At 60.0% G+C, this 19,916-nt stretch overlaps 1 protein-coding gene across 1 annotated transcript in view; it reads right to left on the reverse strand.

The window, feature by feature from the left end:
- Positions 1-285: 285 nt before the first annotated feature.
- The window catches only part of TG (thyroglobulin), a 158,235-nt gene continuing 138,604 nt past the window's right edge, over positions 286-19,916 (reverse strand). The window contains exons 42-48 of the mRNA XM_054708536.1: positions 17,713-17,877; positions 16,596-16,763; positions 7,370-7,551; positions 6,577-6,684; positions 1,998-2,132; positions 1,355-1,545; positions 286-395 (exon numbers count right to left, since the gene is read on the reverse strand). Coding sequence (XP_054564511.1) covers positions 286-395; positions 1,355-1,545; positions 1,998-2,132; positions 6,577-6,684; positions 7,370-7,551; positions 16,596-16,763; positions 17,713-17,877 — 1,059 coding nt within the window. The remainder of the gene's footprint in view (positions 396-1,354; positions 1,546-1,997; positions 2,133-6,576; positions 6,685-7,369; positions 7,552-16,595; positions 16,764-17,712; positions 17,878-19,916) is intronic.

The raw sequence follows: 19,916 nt of genomic DNA on the forward strand, positions 1-19,916 counted from the left end.
AGCACAGAGCCTGGCGCTCGGAGGATGCTGCGTAACCATTTGACGGGCGGGAACAGCAGCCTGGGATTCAGAACTCAGTCAGACGCGTAAGGTGAGAGGATGAGTCCACAGCTCGGCATCTCCCGAGGGCGGTCGTGAAGGAACACATCAGAGTCACCACTGTTTCACTGCATGCTGACACTTTATTGAAGGCCAGGGGCTATTCCAGAGAGCGAGGAGCCCAGGGTGGCAGCCTGGGAAGGGGGGGGGTGCGGGGGGGGGGGTTGGCAGGGTGTGTGGGATTGGTCACTTGCTGTAGCTCTTGGAGCCTGGATCTGGGAGGTCCTCTCTCAGGCCAGAGCCAGCCGGCTGGTCCGCCTCTTCACTCCCCGCTGACAGCCCATCCTTGGCTTCATCTGAAACATGAGGGCAAGGCTGGTCCGATCCTGACCCGACATCTCCTCCTTCACTCATTCTTTTTGACCCAAAGAGACCCCGGGCTCTGAGGCGCATTCCCTACACATGCCCTGCAGCGGGGCCTTTTCAGATTGCCTGGCAGGAGGGACATGCGACGGGCAGGACAGGACTCGGGGTCGTCGCCAGAGAGCCTCTGGGTCTTAGAAGGTAAGAGTGGGATTGAGAGTCTAGAACATGTCGGACGAGGTCACTTCCCTGCTGAATGCTCCACTCTCACTGGTCTCCCCGCGAAGACCTGCCGTCATTCTGCAGAGCTCAGCCCAGCACCACCTGCCCTGGGAGCCCCCTCCCCCCCCCACCCTCCTGCAGCTCCCAGCATGCACCAGGAAGCTGAAGGACTTCCCCCACATTACATCACTCCCAGAAGCCTTTTAGGGCATCGCATTTATCTCGATATCCCTAGTGCCCTCATTATGGATCCTTTTATCGTCTCCATAACATCTCTTCAACAGGAAGTTCTCTTCAACAGGAAGTGCTCTTCAACAGGAAGTTCTCTTCAACAGGAAGTCCATTTCAACAGAAAGAGGAAGAATGCCCGCCCCTCCCCTGCCCAGAACTCACTCTCCAAGACGTTTGGCCAGTCTTCCAAGGGCAGCGAGGCTGAGGTGCCAGGTCCTACCTCCTCTCCCCCTTCAACTGTCCCACAGCCCTCCCAGCCCCCGCCCCCCAGTGTTCTCTCTCTCACTTCCCTCTCCTGCCCCCACAGAACAGGAGGCCTTGGCCGAGAGGAGCCCCCGCCTGTGAGCTCTCACGGGAGAGAGAGGTGCTGATGGCCTCCCAGCGCCCACTGGCTCCCAGAGGCTCAGACGGGCCTGATGCACAGTGTGCGCACAGTAGGTGCTGCGGATCCACCCCCGCCCGCCCTCCCGCTGGCCCGCACCGGCTCCAGGCTCCCTACCTGCAGGCGCCGTCAGGGACCGGATGTATTTGGACCAGAAGGAGCAGTCGGCCTTTTTCAGGTCCCGTCGATTGGGGAGCCGGGCGCTGAACTCCTTGTAGTTCTCCCCGTTGGCGCCAGGGACGAAGTCGGGCCAGGGGACTGCGAACTCGGGCCCTTTCCGTGAGAACTCGTGAGGGTAGTTGGGGTTCCTGGGGAAATGAGCAGCAGGACACACGCATGAGGGAAACGCTTTTTCCTTTCGTCCCTCGGGATCACTTCCGCTCGCACCTGGTCTCAGAGGACCCACCCACTCGCTCATCCTTAGGCATCCAAGCAGCCTTCACGGCTGCACCCCAAATGCTTAAAGGTGGGAAGGCCCTGACTCCACCCAGGCCGTTTCTAGGGGAAGGAGCTGTGAGCTCAGGACCCAGCAGCATGGGCGCGGCCTTTCCGGGGGTCTGGCCGCTCAGGAGGCCGCGGCCCCTCTCTGTGCTGGTGTCCTTTCATCGGGACCCCATCGCTAGGCTCCGGGACGCCTTTTTGGTCCACCACCTGGTGGGAGGGGCCTAGAGCCGGCAGACTGGTCTGCCGCCGGAGGTCCATCGCCGGCCCCTGGGTGTGGAGGGGCGGGGTGCACAGCGACGGCCCCCGGCCCACTCACCCGGATCGGACGAAGTTGGAGAGGTACTGCATGATTGTCAGCGCCGTGCTCTGCTCCTCCGGGGTGAACTGCCCGCCGTAGGCAGGGTGGAAGGGCAGCCCGAAGGCGTACTGAGCGTCGGCCAGCAGATCCAGGCTGAGGGAACACGGGAAGGAGGAGAAGCAGGAGTTAAAGGAGCAGCGCACTGCGGGAGAAAACCAAGGAGCCCCAGCCAGGATCCCTCCCCCACGAAGACGGTTCTCTTGTTACGTTTAGGCTGCCCGTGCGGTGCTGAGTGCAGCTGATGGGCCTTCTGTCCACGCCCCGTGGGACAGATCTGTGGCACAGCCATTGGCTATGACCTGGAGACCATTCTTAGTGCCCAGCGCCCACCATCCCCAGCCCCTTTCCTCTGTCCTCAAAGCCAGCAAAAGTGAGTCATGTCCTTCCCACGCCCCTCTGGCCGGCTTTTCCCTCTGCCTGCCCCCGCCCCGCAGCCCGCACCCCAGCAAGTCCAAGGCCAGGGCCACGCTTCAGAGCCGACACAGTCAGTGCACCAGCTCCGGCTGGAGCTCCGCTCCCCGCACGAGGGACCCTCCTTCACGAACATGGGGGCTCATGAGGCAGCACAGTGGCTGAGACGGTGTCATGGAAAGAATGCACCTGACCTTGGCCGACAGTGACCTGCGCTGGGAAGGGGGCTGAGCCGGGCCCCCTGGCAGTGAGGAGAGAGTGGGTGGGGTCTTTCTTGCATCACTGAGGTGGCTCTTCTAAGGGTGATGGTTCAAGAGGTTCGTGCTGCGTGAGGCCATGCACTCGGCCCATCTGGTTGGACTGATTGGAGAGCCTGTTGTTCCGGAGGTTTCTTTCCCGGTTGCTCTGTCCGTAGGAGGCAGTTTGTTGACCTCATCCCCATAAACTGTACCCCCCTTATCTCTAGCTGGCATCTCTGACAGCTTCCTCCGGAGGGAACTGGGGAGCAGGAGGAACGAAAACCCGCCGCTTCCCACGCTGTTATTTCGGGGGCGGAGGCTTTGCGGGGTCACTCGCACACAGAGGCTGCGAGTGTGCTTCTCTGGACACAGGTAACTCACGCCAGTCCACATCCTGCCCCCGGGCGAATGGACACCGGCTTCTGTTCTAAAGAGGGTTCATCACACAGCTCTCTAAACAGTGAGCTCCCACCCCTAGCCAGTTTGGCTCAGTGGATAGAGCGTCGGTCCTCAGACCGAAGGGTCCCGGGTTTGAGTCCGCTCAAGGGCACGTACCTCGGTTGGAGGTTCGATCTGAGGCCCTGGTCAGGGCACGTGTGGGAGGCAACCGATCTATGTGTCTCTCTCACATCGATGTTTCTCTCTCTGTGTCTCTCCCCCTCTACCTTCCACTGTGTCTAAAAATCAATGGGAAAAATATCCTTGGGTGAGGATTAACAAAACAAAAAATTATTTTTAAGTGAGCACCCCAATTCACTTAAAATAATACAATGCCACCCCCGGCGCCAGTGACACACTCGCAGTTCTCCCATGACTCCCTGCGGCCCAGCACAGCCGGTGACTAACGTCTGGCTGCGCCGTGGACGCTCCCAGGGGACTGGCTGGGCCCACCGCGCCTCTCAGTCCCGGCACAAAGCTCAGCAGCTGCTGCTCAGCAGGGCTAGGCTCTCCTGGCCCGAAGCACCGACTCTCACCAGGGAGTTGCGTGTCTGCCTCTGACCTGTGTATGCCGCTGTGTGCTGTGATAATCACAGCCCAATCCCGCAGCCGGCGGAGGCCCCACTGCCAAGAACGCCAAGCGGCAGTGGTAGAGCAAGCCCTGGGTTTGCGGCTTCTGAGCAATTCAGAGCGAGGGCTCCAAGCAGCCTCGCGGCCCGGCCTCTGACCCTGCGCTGAAACCATGCCGACGGACGTGTGTGCAGGCGTAGAATTAAAATGAAATGGGTGCGGCATAGACCTATCTGACCCACATACCATGGGTCCCCATTTTAATTGGATTTTCCGGTTAACTAACTGATCGTTGCAGGGGAAAAGAGGGTTTCTAGTCTACGTTCTATTTTTTTTTTTTTTAAAGTTGGCTTTTAGAGAGCTGTGTTTTGGACATGAAAGAAAAGACCAGTGGGCATTCTGTACACCATGCCTTCTTAAAAATCTCCAATGCCTTCCCACCAGACTCAGATGACAGACTACCTTTTGGCCTGCTGCTGTTTACCAACTCCTATGCGAACTGCAAGACCCCATCTTCTTTCCCCCTGAATCTCCAACCACTTTCCTTCTCTTCAGGACACCCCAGCTCCTGGCCTCCTTCTCATCCTCAAACATGCCAAACCTTTTCCCTTTCTCCTCCCCAGGGCAGTTATCCGGATTTATGCTGCTTGTTTCTCTCTGTGTGTGTTGTCTGTTCTTTGCACCCTGACCCTGGACAGCCATCAACTCCACCCCTGACTACAGTCCTAGTTCCAGGAGGCTTACAGACGGCTCCATCGCTAGGATCTAGAACAGGGTCTGGGGCATAGAACGCAGAAGGTAACTGTTCCATGAATCAGGATAGAAGAGAATGCACGCCACAGCTGTTCTATAGCACGAAATCCGAGCGGTCAGCATCAGAAAGTGCCTCACTTCCATCTTCGCTGGGAAATAATCTCGTTCCCCCCACAGGACGCGGCCAGAGCAGCGGCCCCGAGTCAAGAATCCAGCCACTTATGCTTTCCTTCGGTTTGCTAATTCCAGCGAACTCACCAAGACAGCCCACGAGGAAGATAGCGTTTGGAATGTGAACCGTTAAAAGCCTCCGGAATGCACAGAGCTATCTAGAATGTGGTGCGCAGCATGTCCGCCGTCTAGAATTTATGGTCTTGTTTTCCAGGGTTGAGACAACTTATAAAGACGGAACATTGCTGTGTCCTTAGTCATTTTAAGTTTTTTTTTTCTTCTTCTTCTCCTCAGAACCTTATTTTTTCCTAAAGAGAAAATAACCAATAACGAGCAGCTACGACGTGCCAGGTGTTTAATGCCCAGTGACTTGAACTTTCCCACTGGGAAGCAGCTGTAAGTGTGCCCATTTCACAGGTAAGGAAGTTGAGGTACAGGAATCTGCTCAAATTAAGAGAACTTCTCAGTGGAAAAGATGGAATTAACCTAAAAAAAAAATGTGTTCTTCCACCGTATTGAGCCACTTCTCCCAAAATGAAAGAGTGGTCCCACTTCCTGTATGGAGCCTGGGTAGATTTTTAATCCCAAGAGCCCTACCCATTGAAAAGAAGTCAGGTCCTTCCTCACAGAGTTTGCCCCTCAATTTCAGGACAAAACTCCCATCTGTAACCCAGGTGAGCCGTCCCCGAGCCACGCGGGTCTGGGATGCATTAGCGCCGGTCAGGAAGAAGGCGGTGATTTACTGTGTTTTGTTCAGTGGCGATGCCAGGAAAGCTGATGCACGCTCACAGAACAGAGGCAGAGACAGATGGCTGAACACGCAAGGCACACGCATCTAGTTTCAGTCTGTAGGTCTGAGCCAGGAACCGATGAGAGGGCCGACGGCCCCCGGGCAGCGCGAGAGAAACGTGCCAACAAATCAGGTTCTGTGATTCATTCATTGATTCAGTGTCTACGACAGAGATGGCAGCCCCCAGGCGGTGGCGGGGCGAGAAGACGCAGGCGCGAGCGCTGCCAGGGACGCGTCCCGATGGACAAGAACAACGGGACACGTAGCACTTCCAGTTCACCGGGCCCGTCTGCTCCACACGTTCGTCACCGCGGGAACCCTCTGAAGCAGGCACTCCCACGCCCACCCCCATTTCTCAGATGAAGAAATGGAGTCAGCGAGGAGGTTAAGCGACTTGCCTGGTCACCGAGCTAGTAAGAGTCAGAGCGGGTTTCCAGCCACGGTGGTCGGCCCAGAGGCGCTGCTCTCATCAGGACACTTCCCGCCTCTGTGCACGACCACCATCTCTGCCTCTTACCCCCCAAAATGACAGGGGTGAGAGGTGGACGGCACCTTAAAGGTGACCGAGCGCACTGCCCTTTTATACCTCTCTAAACGGCATGACCTTGGCGTTTCCCCCAGGCTCAGCCCGGGCCCTCCACCTCGCCCTCCTCCTCCCGGGCCCTGGGTGCAGGGTCCCACAGAGCCCAGTGAAGGGTCACTGCGCGTGGCCTCTCCCGCCCGTCCACTCCCATTTTGCAGATGGCAACGCTGAGCCCCAAGGAGCCTTTGGACTAGACTGGAAAGGACCCCCGCCCCACCTGTCCAATGAGGTGGTTGCCTCACCTTCTGTTTTCAGAGCCACAGACACGGGGGATGAAGGCCTCCCCCCACCAGGAGCTACCACTGCAATGCCAAGACTCTTCCTGAATCTTCTCTTTGACTCTCCCTTCCTACAATACCGGGAGGAAAGGGGCTGCTGCTCCTATACCCATTTTTCAGGTGATGAAACCGAGGCTCACTGAGGTTGAGGGATGAGTCCCCCGTCATTGAGTCAGGACTTGTCCCTCGGTCCCAGCCCTCTTTTCTCGGCCATCCTGGGGACCTCAGAAGCAGAAGCGACGGGGACCTCCCGCCAGACCCCCTCCGTTTGCCAGCGCCCGCCGTGGCCACACAGCCCCCTTACCTGCCGTGGCCGTGGCTCTGGGGGGCGTGGTACATGAACACGTTCCCGCGGGCCCTCCTGGCCCAGCGGCGGGCCATGTCGATCACGGGGCAGGTGATGAAGTAGTCCCTGGAGAAAGGGGGACAGGGCAGGGCCCGGTGACAGCTGTGCGGGGCCGAGGCTTCTCCCCGGCACCGGCCCCTCGGCCGCCAGGCCCCTCGCACAGGCCTGCAGCGAGCGCATGGCCGGTCTGCGTTACGGCCGCCGTGGTCACACGCTGGTGTCCACGGGGAAGCGTCCCAGGACCAGGAGACTTGTAGACAAACATCTCAGAGCATCGGTCTCACTTAACGATTTGGGAGCGAAGCTTTTTATGATAAAAACCAATGAATACCGCAGCCGATGGAGCAGAGCAGAACAGCTTTGCACGTTTTAAAAGACGGAGCTCAGGGTGCTTTGTGCCCAGGATTCCTTAGACCCGAGGCTCTGGCCGCGATCCCCTGCCTCCCCCGGGGTCATGTGGCAGCATTTGGGACTTTTTTTGGTGGTCACAGCTGGAGGTGGAAAGGTCTCTACTGGCATCTAGTAGGTCAAGGCCAGGAATCCTGCTAAAATAAACATCCTCTGACACACAGCACAGCCCTCCCCGGAAAGAACGTTCTAGTCCAAATGTCAGCGGCGAGGAGGGGGACATGGGTCACACCTGCTCCCCTTGGGGGTGACGGGAATACGTTTCAGAGGCCCGCGCTGGCCACCGCGGGCCCTGCGTGGGGGTGTCAGGGCTGGGGGCAGGAGCCGTGTGCTCCGGCCTTACCGGGTGGCGTTCTCCAGGGCCCGGGAGAAGGAGGCGTAGTCGTCGGCGGAGTGCTCCAGGGAGTAGTACCACGTGGCGGCGGCCAGCACGCCCGGGTCCGCGTCCTCGCCGCCCAGCGAGTTCTGCAGCGCCCGGTAGAAGGCTGTTTTGCTACTGGTCCGGCCTTGACTTTCCTCAAATTGCTGAGAGAGAGAGAGAGAGAGAGAGAGAGAGAGAGAGAGAGAGAGAGGAAAATTCCCTGGTCAGATTCTGCAGGTATTCCTCAGAACCTTGCTCTGGAATGTTCTCTCTGGGAAGCAGGAGGACGTGGCTCCCAGCCCGTGGGTGCCGGCTCACACTGCTCGGGTGTGGATCCCAGCTCTGCTCCTTCCAGCTGTGTGGGCTGTCCTCGGTGCCTCCTCCCGCGCCCGCGATGGGCAGGTGGGGGCCCGCGCAGGGCGGGGTGAGGACCACGGGTCAGTGCCGTGGCCATCACTCGGTGCCTGGCCCGCAGGGAGTGAGACTCCATCGCGAGCTGACGGTCGCACCCCTGTGCCCTCACTCCCGGGACTGCCCGTGCCGCCTGGGCTGTGGGGAGAGCTGGCGTGGGGCTCGCCCACGGCCTCAGCCAGTCGGCAGGATGGCTGGCTGTACTTTCTCAGGGACACGGCGGGCCCGGCCTCGGAAAACCAGCTCCCCGTCCCGTGGGCCCCGTGTTCCGGTGGGTGGAGACGGAAAATAAGCAAATAATGGTGGCGCTCGGCAGGGGCCAGGTGCGGGGATGAGAAACTGCAGCGTGAGAGCCGCAGGGCAGGGCCACTTCGCGCAGGACGGCCGGGGAAGTCAGGTGGCTCTCTGCGGACGTGTGTCCACATGGAAATACCCTTTCTCTCCTCCCTCCCTCCCCCTCCCTCCCTCCTTCCTCCTCTCTCCTGCTCCCTCTCTTCTCCTTTTGCCCCTCCTCTTTCTTTCTGCCTCTCTTTCTGGTGCCCACGTCCCTCCCGTCTGCACTGGGGGGACTTGGGGAGCACCGTCCGCCCCCTCCTCCCCCCAGGACTCAGCGTCCTCCTTTCTGAAGAGGAGGCGGCAGAGCGTCAGGGCACCGCTGTGAGTGTGAGGTCCAGGCCCCTGGCCCCTGCCTGGTCCTGGGATGTGTGTTTCCATATTTCCAGCTTCTGCGTCAACAGCGGAATGCCCTTATCAGGACACGCTGGCATGTTTAAGTCGTGTCTGAGGACGGCTCCAAGCAGGCCGGGCTGTGATTAGAAGGGGAGGAGGGGATGTGACCAGGCAGCAGGCCCGGCTGACACTCCCTCAGCGCCTCCTGTGGGCTGCCGAGCCAGGCTCTCCACGCAGCGGCCAGAGCAGTGGGTGGGATGGCTGACCCCAGGTGTGCCCACGCGGCAGGGGATGAGGGAGGGGGAACAGGAAGAGGGTGCAGAGAGGGCTTCTCTGGCGCTCTAGCTAGAACACGCATTTCTTAGGGAAGAGCTGAAGCACATGTGGCCCAACATGAAGAGCTACTAAACCTGATAGAGAACACACAAGTGTTTATCATGTCAGGGACTTGCGATATTTTTTTTACCATGATCTATTGCAAGAAAGGCATCTATACATACATAATACACACACACACACACCCTGAAATATGCTTCCGTGACATCTAATACATATAGTATACACACACACACACACACACACACCCTGAAATATACTTCCGTGACATCTAATACATATAGTATACACACACACACACCCTGAAATATACTTCCGTGACATCTAATACATACAGAATACACACACACACACACACACACCCTGAAATATACTTCCGTGACATCTAATACATATAGTATACACACACACACACACACTGAAATATACTTCCGTGACATCTAATACATACAGAATACACACACACACACCCTGAAATATACTTCTGTGACATCTAATACATACAAAATATACACACACACACCCTGAAATATGCTTCTGTGACATCTAATACATACAGAATACACACACACACACCCTGAAATATGCTTCCATGGCATCTAATACATACAGAATACACACACACACACCCTGAAATATGCTTCCATGGCATCTAATACATACAGAATACACACACACACACGCACACACACGCACACACGCACACACACACACTCCCTGAAATATGCTTCCGTGAACTTGCGATGAGTTTCGCACTTGAAGGGTGTCTGAGCTGCTGAGATGAGCTGGGCGTGGCCTTGCCCGCTGGTCCATGTTTTGGAGATGGCTGGGGACCCCCAGCCCCGGGGACCCCCATCTCTCTATTCTCGGCGAGGACGGAAGCACAGATGCTGTCCCGGATTCGATTATGGAGTCAGCAGGAGGGAGCGGCCACCACGTGAGCGCCCGCCGCCCGCCGTCCACCAGCTGTAATTACAGGCGAGTCGGCCTCCTGGGCGGGCCTGCTGCCGGCGGGGCTTCGCGAAGGGCAATCCAGAATTGGCACGTCCTCACCGTGTGGTTTTACTATTTACTTATTTTTTTACTTTTTAAAAAAATGTTTTTATTGTTTTCAGAGAGGAAGGGAGAGGGGGAGAGAGAGAAACATCCATGATGAGAGAGAACCATGGATCGGCTGCCTCCTGCACGCCCCAGACTGGGGATGGAGCCTGCAACCTGGGCATGTGCCCTCGAACCGTGACCTCCTGGTTCAGAGGTCGATGCTCAACCACTGAGCCACACCGGCCGGGCCTGACTGTGTGTTGTTAAAGGACTGCCACTCATATGTCCACAGCAAAGTGACAGTCCCTCGGACACATGGAGCGACTCCGGGGGGCGTCAGGGTGGCCCGCAATGCCTGTGGCCCGGCCGACGGGGCGTGACTCTGGACTTCGAGAGATCCCGGTTCGCGTCCGGCTCTGGCGTGTGGCCTCCGAAGACGCGCTGCCCGTCTATAAACTCATTCGGCGAACATTCCTGCCTGTGCCGGGGGTTGACGTTGGCGTCAAACGACTTAGTGGTTAGCGCCGACGCCCGGGTGACAGTACATGGGACTGCCTCTCCCCGCTGGTTAGTCAATGAGTCGGAGCAGAAGCCGTTACGCTCGTCTCCAGCTTGAGAGACACGATGAAAAACTGTTTGCTTCGGGGACTGGTCTTCAGTTCACGGCTCCTTCCACCAATGTCTGCGGGGTGCCGACGGGTGGCGGGGCACTTGGGACGCAGCGGGGGACAGCACGGGCCACGTTCTCTGCCCTTTGGGGGCTTCCAGTCGAGCTGGGGGTGGGCCACGCCCGACACCTCTTTGCAGCAGAGAATGCCCGGCGGCGAGAAGGACCAACCAGCCCATTGGGTGCGGATGGTGAGGGAGGGGCTGGCTGAGCGGCTGGCGTGGCTTCAGGAGGGGCCAGGAGGGGCCAGGAGGGGCCGGGAGGGGCGTCCTCCGGGTGGTTTGCAGCAGCCAGGGACACAGTGCCCCCGAGCACCGGGCCATCTGCGTCCATGGGGTGATGGCGCAGTGGAGAGAGTGTGGCTCTGGAAGCGCAGGGCCCACCTCCTCGCTCTCGCTGGCCGCAGCCCCTCTGCTCAGCTTCCCTGCCCGTCACTCAGCGGGAACGGCCCTCAGCCAGGCCACGCAGGACCGGCACCCTGCCAGGCCCGCAGCCCCATCGCGGTCCTCATCGCCCTCCGCTCTCGGTGACATTGGCCCTTGACCGCGGCTTCCTTTCAGAAGCTTTTCTCCTTGGCTTTGGCGACATCGCATTTTCCTGGCTTCCTTCCAGACCTGTGCCCACAGGCGTTCTCCCCTGAGCTCCCAACTCATATGCCCGATGGCCAAGCCAACGCACGCCCCAAATCTGGGTATTTCTCACCGATACCTCGTCTCTCACCCCAATTTAACGTACGCGCTCGCTCCCTGGACCTCACGGCGGCGTAATCTGGCATCTATTTCCTTTGTCACTCCTCCAGAGTCAGTGTTCCACGGAGCTGCCAGAACGCTCTTATTTAAAAAGATAAATCAATATAATCACTTCCTAGCTTACAACAGTCCAATATCGGCCCACTGAAAGTAGAATGGAATCACTTTTCTGATGGCCGACGATAGCGCATCCAGCATGTCCCTCTGACAGGTCCGACTTCCTCTCCCACCCCTGCCTCCTTTATCCGGGGTTTCTAGCCCTTGGCCTCCTCTGCCCCCCAGGCAATCCCTGCCCCAGGGCCTTTGCACTGGCTCCTCACCCAGCTGGCCCCACAGCTGCCCCTCCTCCTCGTGCAGGCCTCGGAGCACACTCACCGCCCTGGTTTCCCTGACTAAGGACTTTCCTCCCTTGCATCACTTCCTTGCCCGTGACCGGTTCACTTTCTCAGAGCCCCTTTCCGAGACCGGAAACCCTCCGTGTGTCTGCTTACACAGCCTTGTCCCCTCCCGGGGACCCCGTTCCACAAGCCAGGAGCGTTAAATGCTGGGTGGCGACCTCCCCCCAGAGCCCCTGCGTGAATGTGCGCCGGATGCTTGCGTGCATTAACGTGTGGGTGACCCCTGTCCCTACTACTTGCTGTGGGTGTCGAGGGAAGGGCCCCCTTCTCCATCAGGCACGGTGGGCCTGTGCCCGGGGCCCCCCACAACGTTAGGGGCCCATGAAAATATTTTCCTTTTCACTTCTTTGAAAATCAGAACTAAGTGAATGAATAACAACTAGAATAAAGGATCCAGCCTGTGTGTTCCATAAAAAAAAAAAGAAGGACCTCTGACCCTTTGGGGCAGCATGGAGGGACCGGAAGAGTGTGGCGCTAAGCAGACTAAGCCAGAGGAAGACAAGTGTCCCACGATCTCACCCGTATGTGGCATCTAATGACCAAAATAAACGGATGAGCAGAATAGACCCAGAGACATAGCAGCACGGAACAGCCTGTGGAATCGCAGAGGGAAGGCGGGGGTGGGGGTGTGAGCGGAGAGTGACTGCCTGGGGAGCGTATGTGCATATATGCATAAGCCATGGACACGGACAATAGGGTGGTGAAGGCCTGGGGAGGGGCCGGTGCGGGAAGGAGGGGATCAATGGGAAAAGGAACCAAAGCGGACATCTGCAATACTTCTGATTAAAGATGAATTACTAAACAGAACCCCTCCTGGCTCACGTTCATCTTTGACCAGTGGCCCCCCTGGAAACTACGGCGGAGTAAGCAGTAGATATAATCAGGGCCCTCGTTAAGGCAGTGAATGATCACTACAAGGATTTGTTTTGGGGGGAGGAGCCAATCCCACGGATCCACAGGGCCATGGGGTTCGTGAGAGGAGGGGACGTGTGGAAGGCCATCTCTGAGGGTCTGGCCGCAGGTCTGGGGTGGGTGTGCTCGGAGAGCCCAGAGCCAGGGGCCGGGCAGGGTCCCCCGAGCTGGGCCCTGTCTACTGGGCCTGGCGCCCTCTCGGATGACTGTGGGGATGGGCGGGGCTGGCCGCTCTGTGCCCGTTGGAAGGGGAAGGGACTGCCGCTCTGGTTAGCAGCTTGCCCCCGTCCTTTGGCTGAAGGCAGGAACTCAGACCCATTTTCTGATTTCAGGTCCTGGGCTGGGTCAGACTCTGGCCCCGCCCCCCACGCCCTGACTGACGGATTCCGTACACCAGCGCCTCTTTCCAGGACACCTGTGTGCTCCCTGGGCTCCTGCCTGGTGGGCTGCTGAGATCTGTCACCAGAGGCTGGATTCTCCCGTGCTGGGGCCGGCGCCAGCATCGCGCGCCGCCAGGTGCCGCTTGCCAACCCTCGGAGGGCGGGCGGCCCTGCCCCTGCCCACCCCCCGCCCCCCCCGCCTCCCCCAGGTCCCCTCTCCATCTGCTCCTGGCCCAGGCCAACTCCAGGCCAAGCTCTGGGCGAGGCAGCCGCGTCCACGCGCCGTTTGGATTTTCCCTGCCCGCCTTGAGGATGCCGTGCTTGGAGGGGGAGGCGGCACAGCGCGTCCTGGAACAAATGTGCCTCTGCTCATGCAAATGAATGGCCGGGAGCGTAGGCAGGCTGTCAGTGTCAGCGGCAGGGGAGGCGGGGAGAGGAGGGGAGAGAAATCCCACCAGGCGACGGAGGAACACTTCCAGCAGAAACCTGCCACTTCGGGGAACGGGCGCCCGCGCCCGGGACGGAGCCCCTCCGCGTCTCGGGCGGCCCTGACGCTCACGGTACGTGGCTCCCGTGGCGGGTGTCAGAGGGCTCCTTGGGCGGGTCACAGCTGGGGGGGAGGCAGGTGAGGGAGGGCCCCGAGGGACTTGACGGAAGCCCTCCTCACCCGCCCTCTGTGGTCTTCGGAGTTTGGCGGGTCCCTGCTGAGGTGACAGGTGGTCCCGGGCTGCACGTGGGGCCGGGGGCTCCTGCCCCGCCTGGGACTTCCCCCTGGAATCCTGACCACGTGTGTGTGGGTTGGGCTCCGATGGTATCGATGCGGGGCTGGCATGAGGAGGAAGCGTGCCGTGTGTGTGTGTGTGTGTGTGTGTGTGTGTGTGTGTGTGTCTGCCAGAATTGGGAAAATCGGTCTCTGGTCAGGGGAGGTGACTCAGTGATCGGACGTTCTGTGCACGCCTCTTGCTTTCTCTGGATAATGCTCTGGATCAGGGACAATAGTTTTGAACACTAATCAGAATAGCAGTTAAAGAACTAAGCGAGCCTGGCCGGTGTGGCTCAGCTGTTTGGGCATCGGCCCAGGCACCAAGAGGTCGCCGGTTTGATTCCCGGTCAGGGCGCATGCCTGGGTTGCAGGCTCAAATCCCAGTAGGGGGCGTGCATGAGGCAGCCTATTGATGTTTCTCTCTCATCGATGTTTCTCTCCCTCTCCCTTCCTCTCTCTCTAAAAAAAAACCCACAAAAATAATAAAAACCTATTTTAAGTGCAAAAAACTAATATTTATTGAGCACATCCTATTTGCCAGACGCTGGTGCTGGTGCATATCTGAATCCTCTCAATATTGAGGGTGTCCATAGTCATCTCCCCATTTTACAGATCGGGAAACTGAGGCTCAGGCTCTAAGGGAACTCAGATGCTCCTGATTCCAATCCAAGGGCACTCTCCCCGCTCTGCTGACAGACAGCGTGGGGACAAGGTCCTGGTGGACTCCTGCACCGCTGGCCCTCGGGCTGGCAGGGCCCTGTGGGGGCAGCGACCCTCTCCCACCACCGTCCTCAGGGCCCCGCCGTCGGCGTCACCTCTGCAGACAGTGTGTAAGGAACTCTATCGCAGTGACTCCCTCTCCCATGTTCTCTCTCTCCCCTGACGGTGAGCTCCTTGAGGGCAGATGGCATTTGTATTAACACCCGAACTCTGAGCCCGGGGTCTGGCACAGAGTAAGGGGCCGCGCTGAGTGTTGGGTGATAGGCAAACGGGCCTGGGTGCCCGAAACTGGACCTGACGCCCGTTCCAGGCAGATGTGGGGTTCTCCGCAGTGCTGACGGCGTGGCTGCGTCTTTCCACGCGATTACCCTTCCACGTAATTCACGCAAAGCTACACTCCCGTCTTTACACACAAGGGCGGGGCGGCTGTTTTTAAAATGTGGATGCCGCCTTCATTTCACATTGTTCTATGTTCTCGTTTATATATGTGTGTGTGTGTGTGTGTGTGTATAAATATATATATATATATATATATATATATATATATATATATATATATAAATGTGTTTATTGATTTCAGAGAGGAAGAGAGAGGGAGGGAGATAGAAACATCAATGATGCGAGAGAATCGTTGATTGGCTGCCTCCTGCACGCCCCAGACTGGGGTTCCAGCCCACAACCTGGGCATGTGCCCTTGATCAGAATTGAACCCGGGACCCTTCAGTCTGCAGGCCGGCGCTCTATCCACTGAGCCACACAGCTAGGGCTGCATTCTCAGTCCTTGTTCCCATTGAACACCCGTCGCAGGCCTTCCTCGGGCCAGCGAGAGGGAGGGGGCTCCTCCTCTCTCCGTCCCCATGAACCCCTAGTGGCTCGCGGGCACCTTCGTTTACCCGTCGCTCTGCGAATGGACATTTGAGTCGCTTCCAATGTTTCACAACTAACTTGTGCACGGTACGTGCCCTGCGTGTCTCTCCCGTCCACGCGGTGCTCCTTCCCCGAAGGCCGACGCCCCGGAGAGACAGACCCGAGGGGCCAGGACAGTGCGAGGGAACGCGCGATCCCGTTCGCATGAAGGATCGTGTGGCTGCGGCTCATTCCAGTTCTGCTGCCTTATATTCGGCAGAGCCAGGCCGCCGGGCCCCGCGGTCGGCGCGTGTGTCCTCACTGGGTGCCAGGCCCTGGGGTCCCCGTGCCAGGGGTGACAGCCTGAGGGCCGTCCAGGGCAGGGTGACGAGGAGGGCGGGGCGGGCCGGAGGGTGGGCTTGGCGCCCTGCAGGATGAGCCGCCTCCTGGTGAGGGGAGCGAGGCCCGGCCGGAGCGGAAGTGGGTTCGGGCCGATAAGTGAGCGCACAGCTCTTCCCTCTCTGCCGGGCCGACCACGAGCCGCACGAAGCCGCGTTGCCAGGCGCCAGGCACCCGCTCTCCTGGGTTTAAAAATACTGGCTTGGAAGGCTGCTTTTTGGGGTTCCCTGCCAGGACTGGGGAACAGCGCCCCTTTGCCATCCGGCTGCCTCTCCTCTCCGCTCTCTGCGGGCCGAGCATCCTTCACGGCTCAGGGTGTCCGCAGGCTGGGACCTGGAGCTACGGAGCCCCTGATTGGCCGGTGCTCACTGTTTCCCACGGCGATCCAGTCCCGGAGCCGTTTGTGGCTGTGGCTGTGGCTGAGTGTGTGCTGCTCACAGTTCTGCACGAGTCTTATTTCTGAACCCCAACCCTGTGACCACCCCCCCCCCTCCTATAGAGCCTTTACACAGAGTGGTCAGCGATTGTTTTGTAAATGAGCGATAGGTCAATGATTCTCTCTCTCACTCTCTCTCTCTTTTTTTTTTGGTTAATCCTCACCCAAGGATATTTTTTCAATTGATTTTTAGACAGAGTCGGGGTGGGGGGCGGGGGAGAAACATCGATGTGAGAGAGGCACATCGATTGGTTGCCTCCTGCACGTGCCCCGACTCGAGCCTGCAACTGAGGTCCATGCCCTTGACCAGAATCGAACCCGGACCCTTCAGTCCGCGGGCCAACACTCTATCCACTGAGCCAAACTGGCCAGGGCGGGTCAAGGACTCTTGACCAAGGTCAGACCCTGAGGACCAGAGCCAGGGCCACACCCCACAGGCCCTCTGAGCCGCCCCCCCCCCCCCCCCCGCACCCCCACCTACCTTCACGGCCTTCGCCCGGAGGATGAGCCCGTCGTCCTGCGAACTCCCGAGGAGCAGGTCGACCGCGGCCCGCGGCGCCCTCTGCAGCGCTCTGGCCGGAGCCTCCCGCAGGAGCTGGCCGTCGAGCACGGGGCCCCAGTAGTGGAAGGGGCCGCTCACAGCCAGGAGCTGGGGGTGCAGAGGAATGGCGTTCACGCTTTGTAAAGGACACGGGGCTGAGACAGCCGGCAGCATCGCTTCGCTAAACCGCCACGGACACGGTGCCGGCGCCCACCTGCGGCTTTACCGGGCAATCAGCAAAACGACAGGGGACAGTGCGGGGGGCGGGCAGGTGGGTCAGGCTCTGAGCGATGGCTGGTCCAGGGGAGCTTCCAGAGCCCCCTGCCGAGGGGACCACACCCCGGGGAGGACTGGGTAAGCTGCGCCCCGGTGTGAGCGGGCGGAGGAGACAGTGATGGAGGAGGGGGTGTGGCCCAGGGCGGGAGGTCACAGGGCAATGGATCCGCCTCGGCCACGCTCCGGTGCAGCGGTCGCCGGCCTTTCAGACCTCACGGACCACTTGTGATCCGCAGACCACCGGTTGGCGGCCGCTGCTCCAGTGAGCTCCCATCGGGGAGCTGGGGCCCAGCCCCGGGGCGGGGGCCAGTCCAGGCGTATTGCTGAAGGGACCAGGCCACCAGCTCAGGGGACAGCAGTGATCCCTGCTGGCATCCCCGTCACTCACGTCAGGGCCTGTGAGAGCCGGGGGGCCGGGTCCTGGCAGGTAGGAGAAGGGAGCACCGGCTGTCCCGTCTCAGGCGCAGGGGGCAGGGCCAGCTCCTCGCAGCAGCACCGTGACCCTCAGCACGGGCCCCGCCCAGGCGAGACCCTCACACACGTCACCTCACCATCCCACCCGCTATCCCCACTTTACACACCGGCTCCCCGGCGCCCGAGAGCTGCCTGCCCTCAGCACCCACGCGTGGCCCCCCGCACCCTGGTCCGTGCGCAGCGCCGGAGGCGGGGAGCGTGTGGCCTTGGGGGGGTGGGGTGAGGGCCTAGGTCTCCTTCCCAGGCCCGGTTTCCATTTGCAAACATTCGGAGAATGTCCCTTCCCAACTGGCACACGCGTGCCCACCTTGGTCTGGGCGTCGTTGAGGGCGCTGGCGGGCTTCTGGCGGAGGCAGGATGTCATTTCCTGGACGGGCGAGGCGGGGCAGCCGAGCTCCTGTGCCAGGGCCGCTGCCTGCTGCTGCGCCCGCTCCGGGCTGATGACAGCGGCGGGGGAGAGCGCCGAGCCACCCTGGGGAGAGAGCAGACACGGGGCTGAGAGTCTCCTCCCTCCCTCCTCCTGCTCAGCCCGAGACCTCAGGGCACGGCCTTCATCTACACGTAGGAGTCCGGGACCCTGCCCGGAGGTGCCCGCAGCCATTCGGGAGGTCAGGACGGATCAGTATGCTATCCTATCCACATGCCGTGTGATTGCGAACGGATGTTTCCCTCCGCCTCAGTTTCCTCATTTGTGAGGTGAGCACGCTGGACCGGGTGACCCCCGACTTCACTATGAACCAAGGTTGCGTGTGGAGGCAAAGCGCTGATGGTGGCTGAACAGGGACCAAGGTCCGAACTGGGGAGAGGAGTCTGCAAAAGTGGCTCCATGTCCCACCACCACGTCCGGGGGCTCCGTGACTAACAAGCCCTCCGGCTCAGAGCAGATGGACTTGGAGTTTAAACGAGATACCCACCTGGAAGCCCCCGGGAACGCGGTCACTGATAGAACCGCCAGTCACGGCAAGTCTCCCGCACACTCCCGGGTGCCGAGCGTCTCCTCTCTGAGAACGGGGGTGGTGGGAGCCGGGCTCCAGGAGGAAACCAAGGCACAGAGAGGCGGGCGACTTGCTCAGGGCCACAGGGCAGAGGCAGGGTCTGACGGGGTGGCCGGCTCCAAGGCCGAGCCTTGCACGCACACCTGGTCGGTTCTGGATGCGAGGGGGCAGGGCTGTGCCCACTGTCACGTCAGCTTCGCTGTCAGGTCCAAGGGGGGACCTGAGTCAGAGGCGAGGCCAGACCATCGGACCCCAAGCCGAAGGAGCAGGACGCACGGGGTGGGGGGGGGGGGACCGAGGGGGTGGACCCTGACGCGGCCACACCGGGTCCCAGAGCTCTGAGCTGCTCAGACCCGGGCTGGCGGCCTGGTCTACAGACTCAAGACGGGCTGGGCTGCCCACATCGTGTCCTGTCCTCAACCCATTCCGATAGGCTGCGGCTCCTGTGGCCGCGAGGTGTGCGCAGGCTGCCCGTGCGGGGGCCTGCCGTCGGGGCTCGCTCTGAGCCCAGCATCTGTGAAGGAGGGAGCTCGCGGGCTCATGGTGGGAACCAGCAGCGATGGACATAAGGGCCGGGAGGTCAGCGGTGATGCCCACCAACGGCGGCAGGATGATTGCTCCCGGGTTCAGCTTTCCAACGAGCAGGAGCCCGCTTTTCTGAGCATCACTGTGTGTGCTGTCTCAAGAGAACACACACACACACACACACACACACACACACATGCACGCACAGTGTGCATACATGCATGCACACACATACTCGCACAGCATGCACACATGTGCACACACATATATGCATGCACACACATACACATGTGCGCAGCTGCGTGCTTAAAGTACTCCAGGTCAAAGCCCCACATTCTGAATTGTGAGCTGACCAGGCAATCCGCGGCTGGGCTGCGGTGGGGCGCCGGGCAGGCGGGCTGCGGGGCTGGGGCCTGGGGATGGCCCCTCTGTTGTTTCTACACTGCCCCCAGCTATAAAAAGCCCGAGTTCCTGATGTGTGAGGAAGTGGTTAGAGGCGGGGGTTCGCTGATACTGCAGGGCGGCTCGGAGAACTTTCCTCGCCAAGCATTTTGTTTTCCTTGATCTTTCTGCACAAAACTTCTCTCTTCATGGAAAACCGGTGGTTAAAGAGCCAACAGCGGGCTCAGCCCCCACTGGAAAGCACTCGGGTGGAGACAGGGAGCTGGGGGAGGGGCTCTGGGCGGAGCCCTGCCAGGAGCAGGGGCTCTGGGGGCAGAAGGACCGGTTCCAGCCCCAGCCCTGTTCCCCGAGGAGGAGGTGGCCCTGGGCAGGGCCAGGGGCGGGCATCGGGGCCTCATCTCCTCATCTGGATGGGAGTGATAGCCATGCTTCACAGCTGCCATGAGGGGGCTGGGGGAGGGGGGCGGGGTGTCCTCAGCCTGCGTTGGGGTGGGGAGGAGTTGGTGTTGCTGTTGTGCCCTGAGGCTCGAGGGACTCTACAGGGTCAGAGGAGCCGGGGCCTGTCACCCTGCCCAGTCATGCCAGCAGC

Source organism: Eptesicus fuscus, chromosome 19, assembly GCF_027574615.1.
Source record: "Eptesicus fuscus isolate TK198812 chromosome 19, DD_ASM_mEF_20220401, whole genome shotgun sequence".
Lineage (NCBI taxonomy): Eukaryota > Metazoa > Chordata > Mammalia > Chiroptera > Vespertilionidae > Eptesicus > Eptesicus fuscus.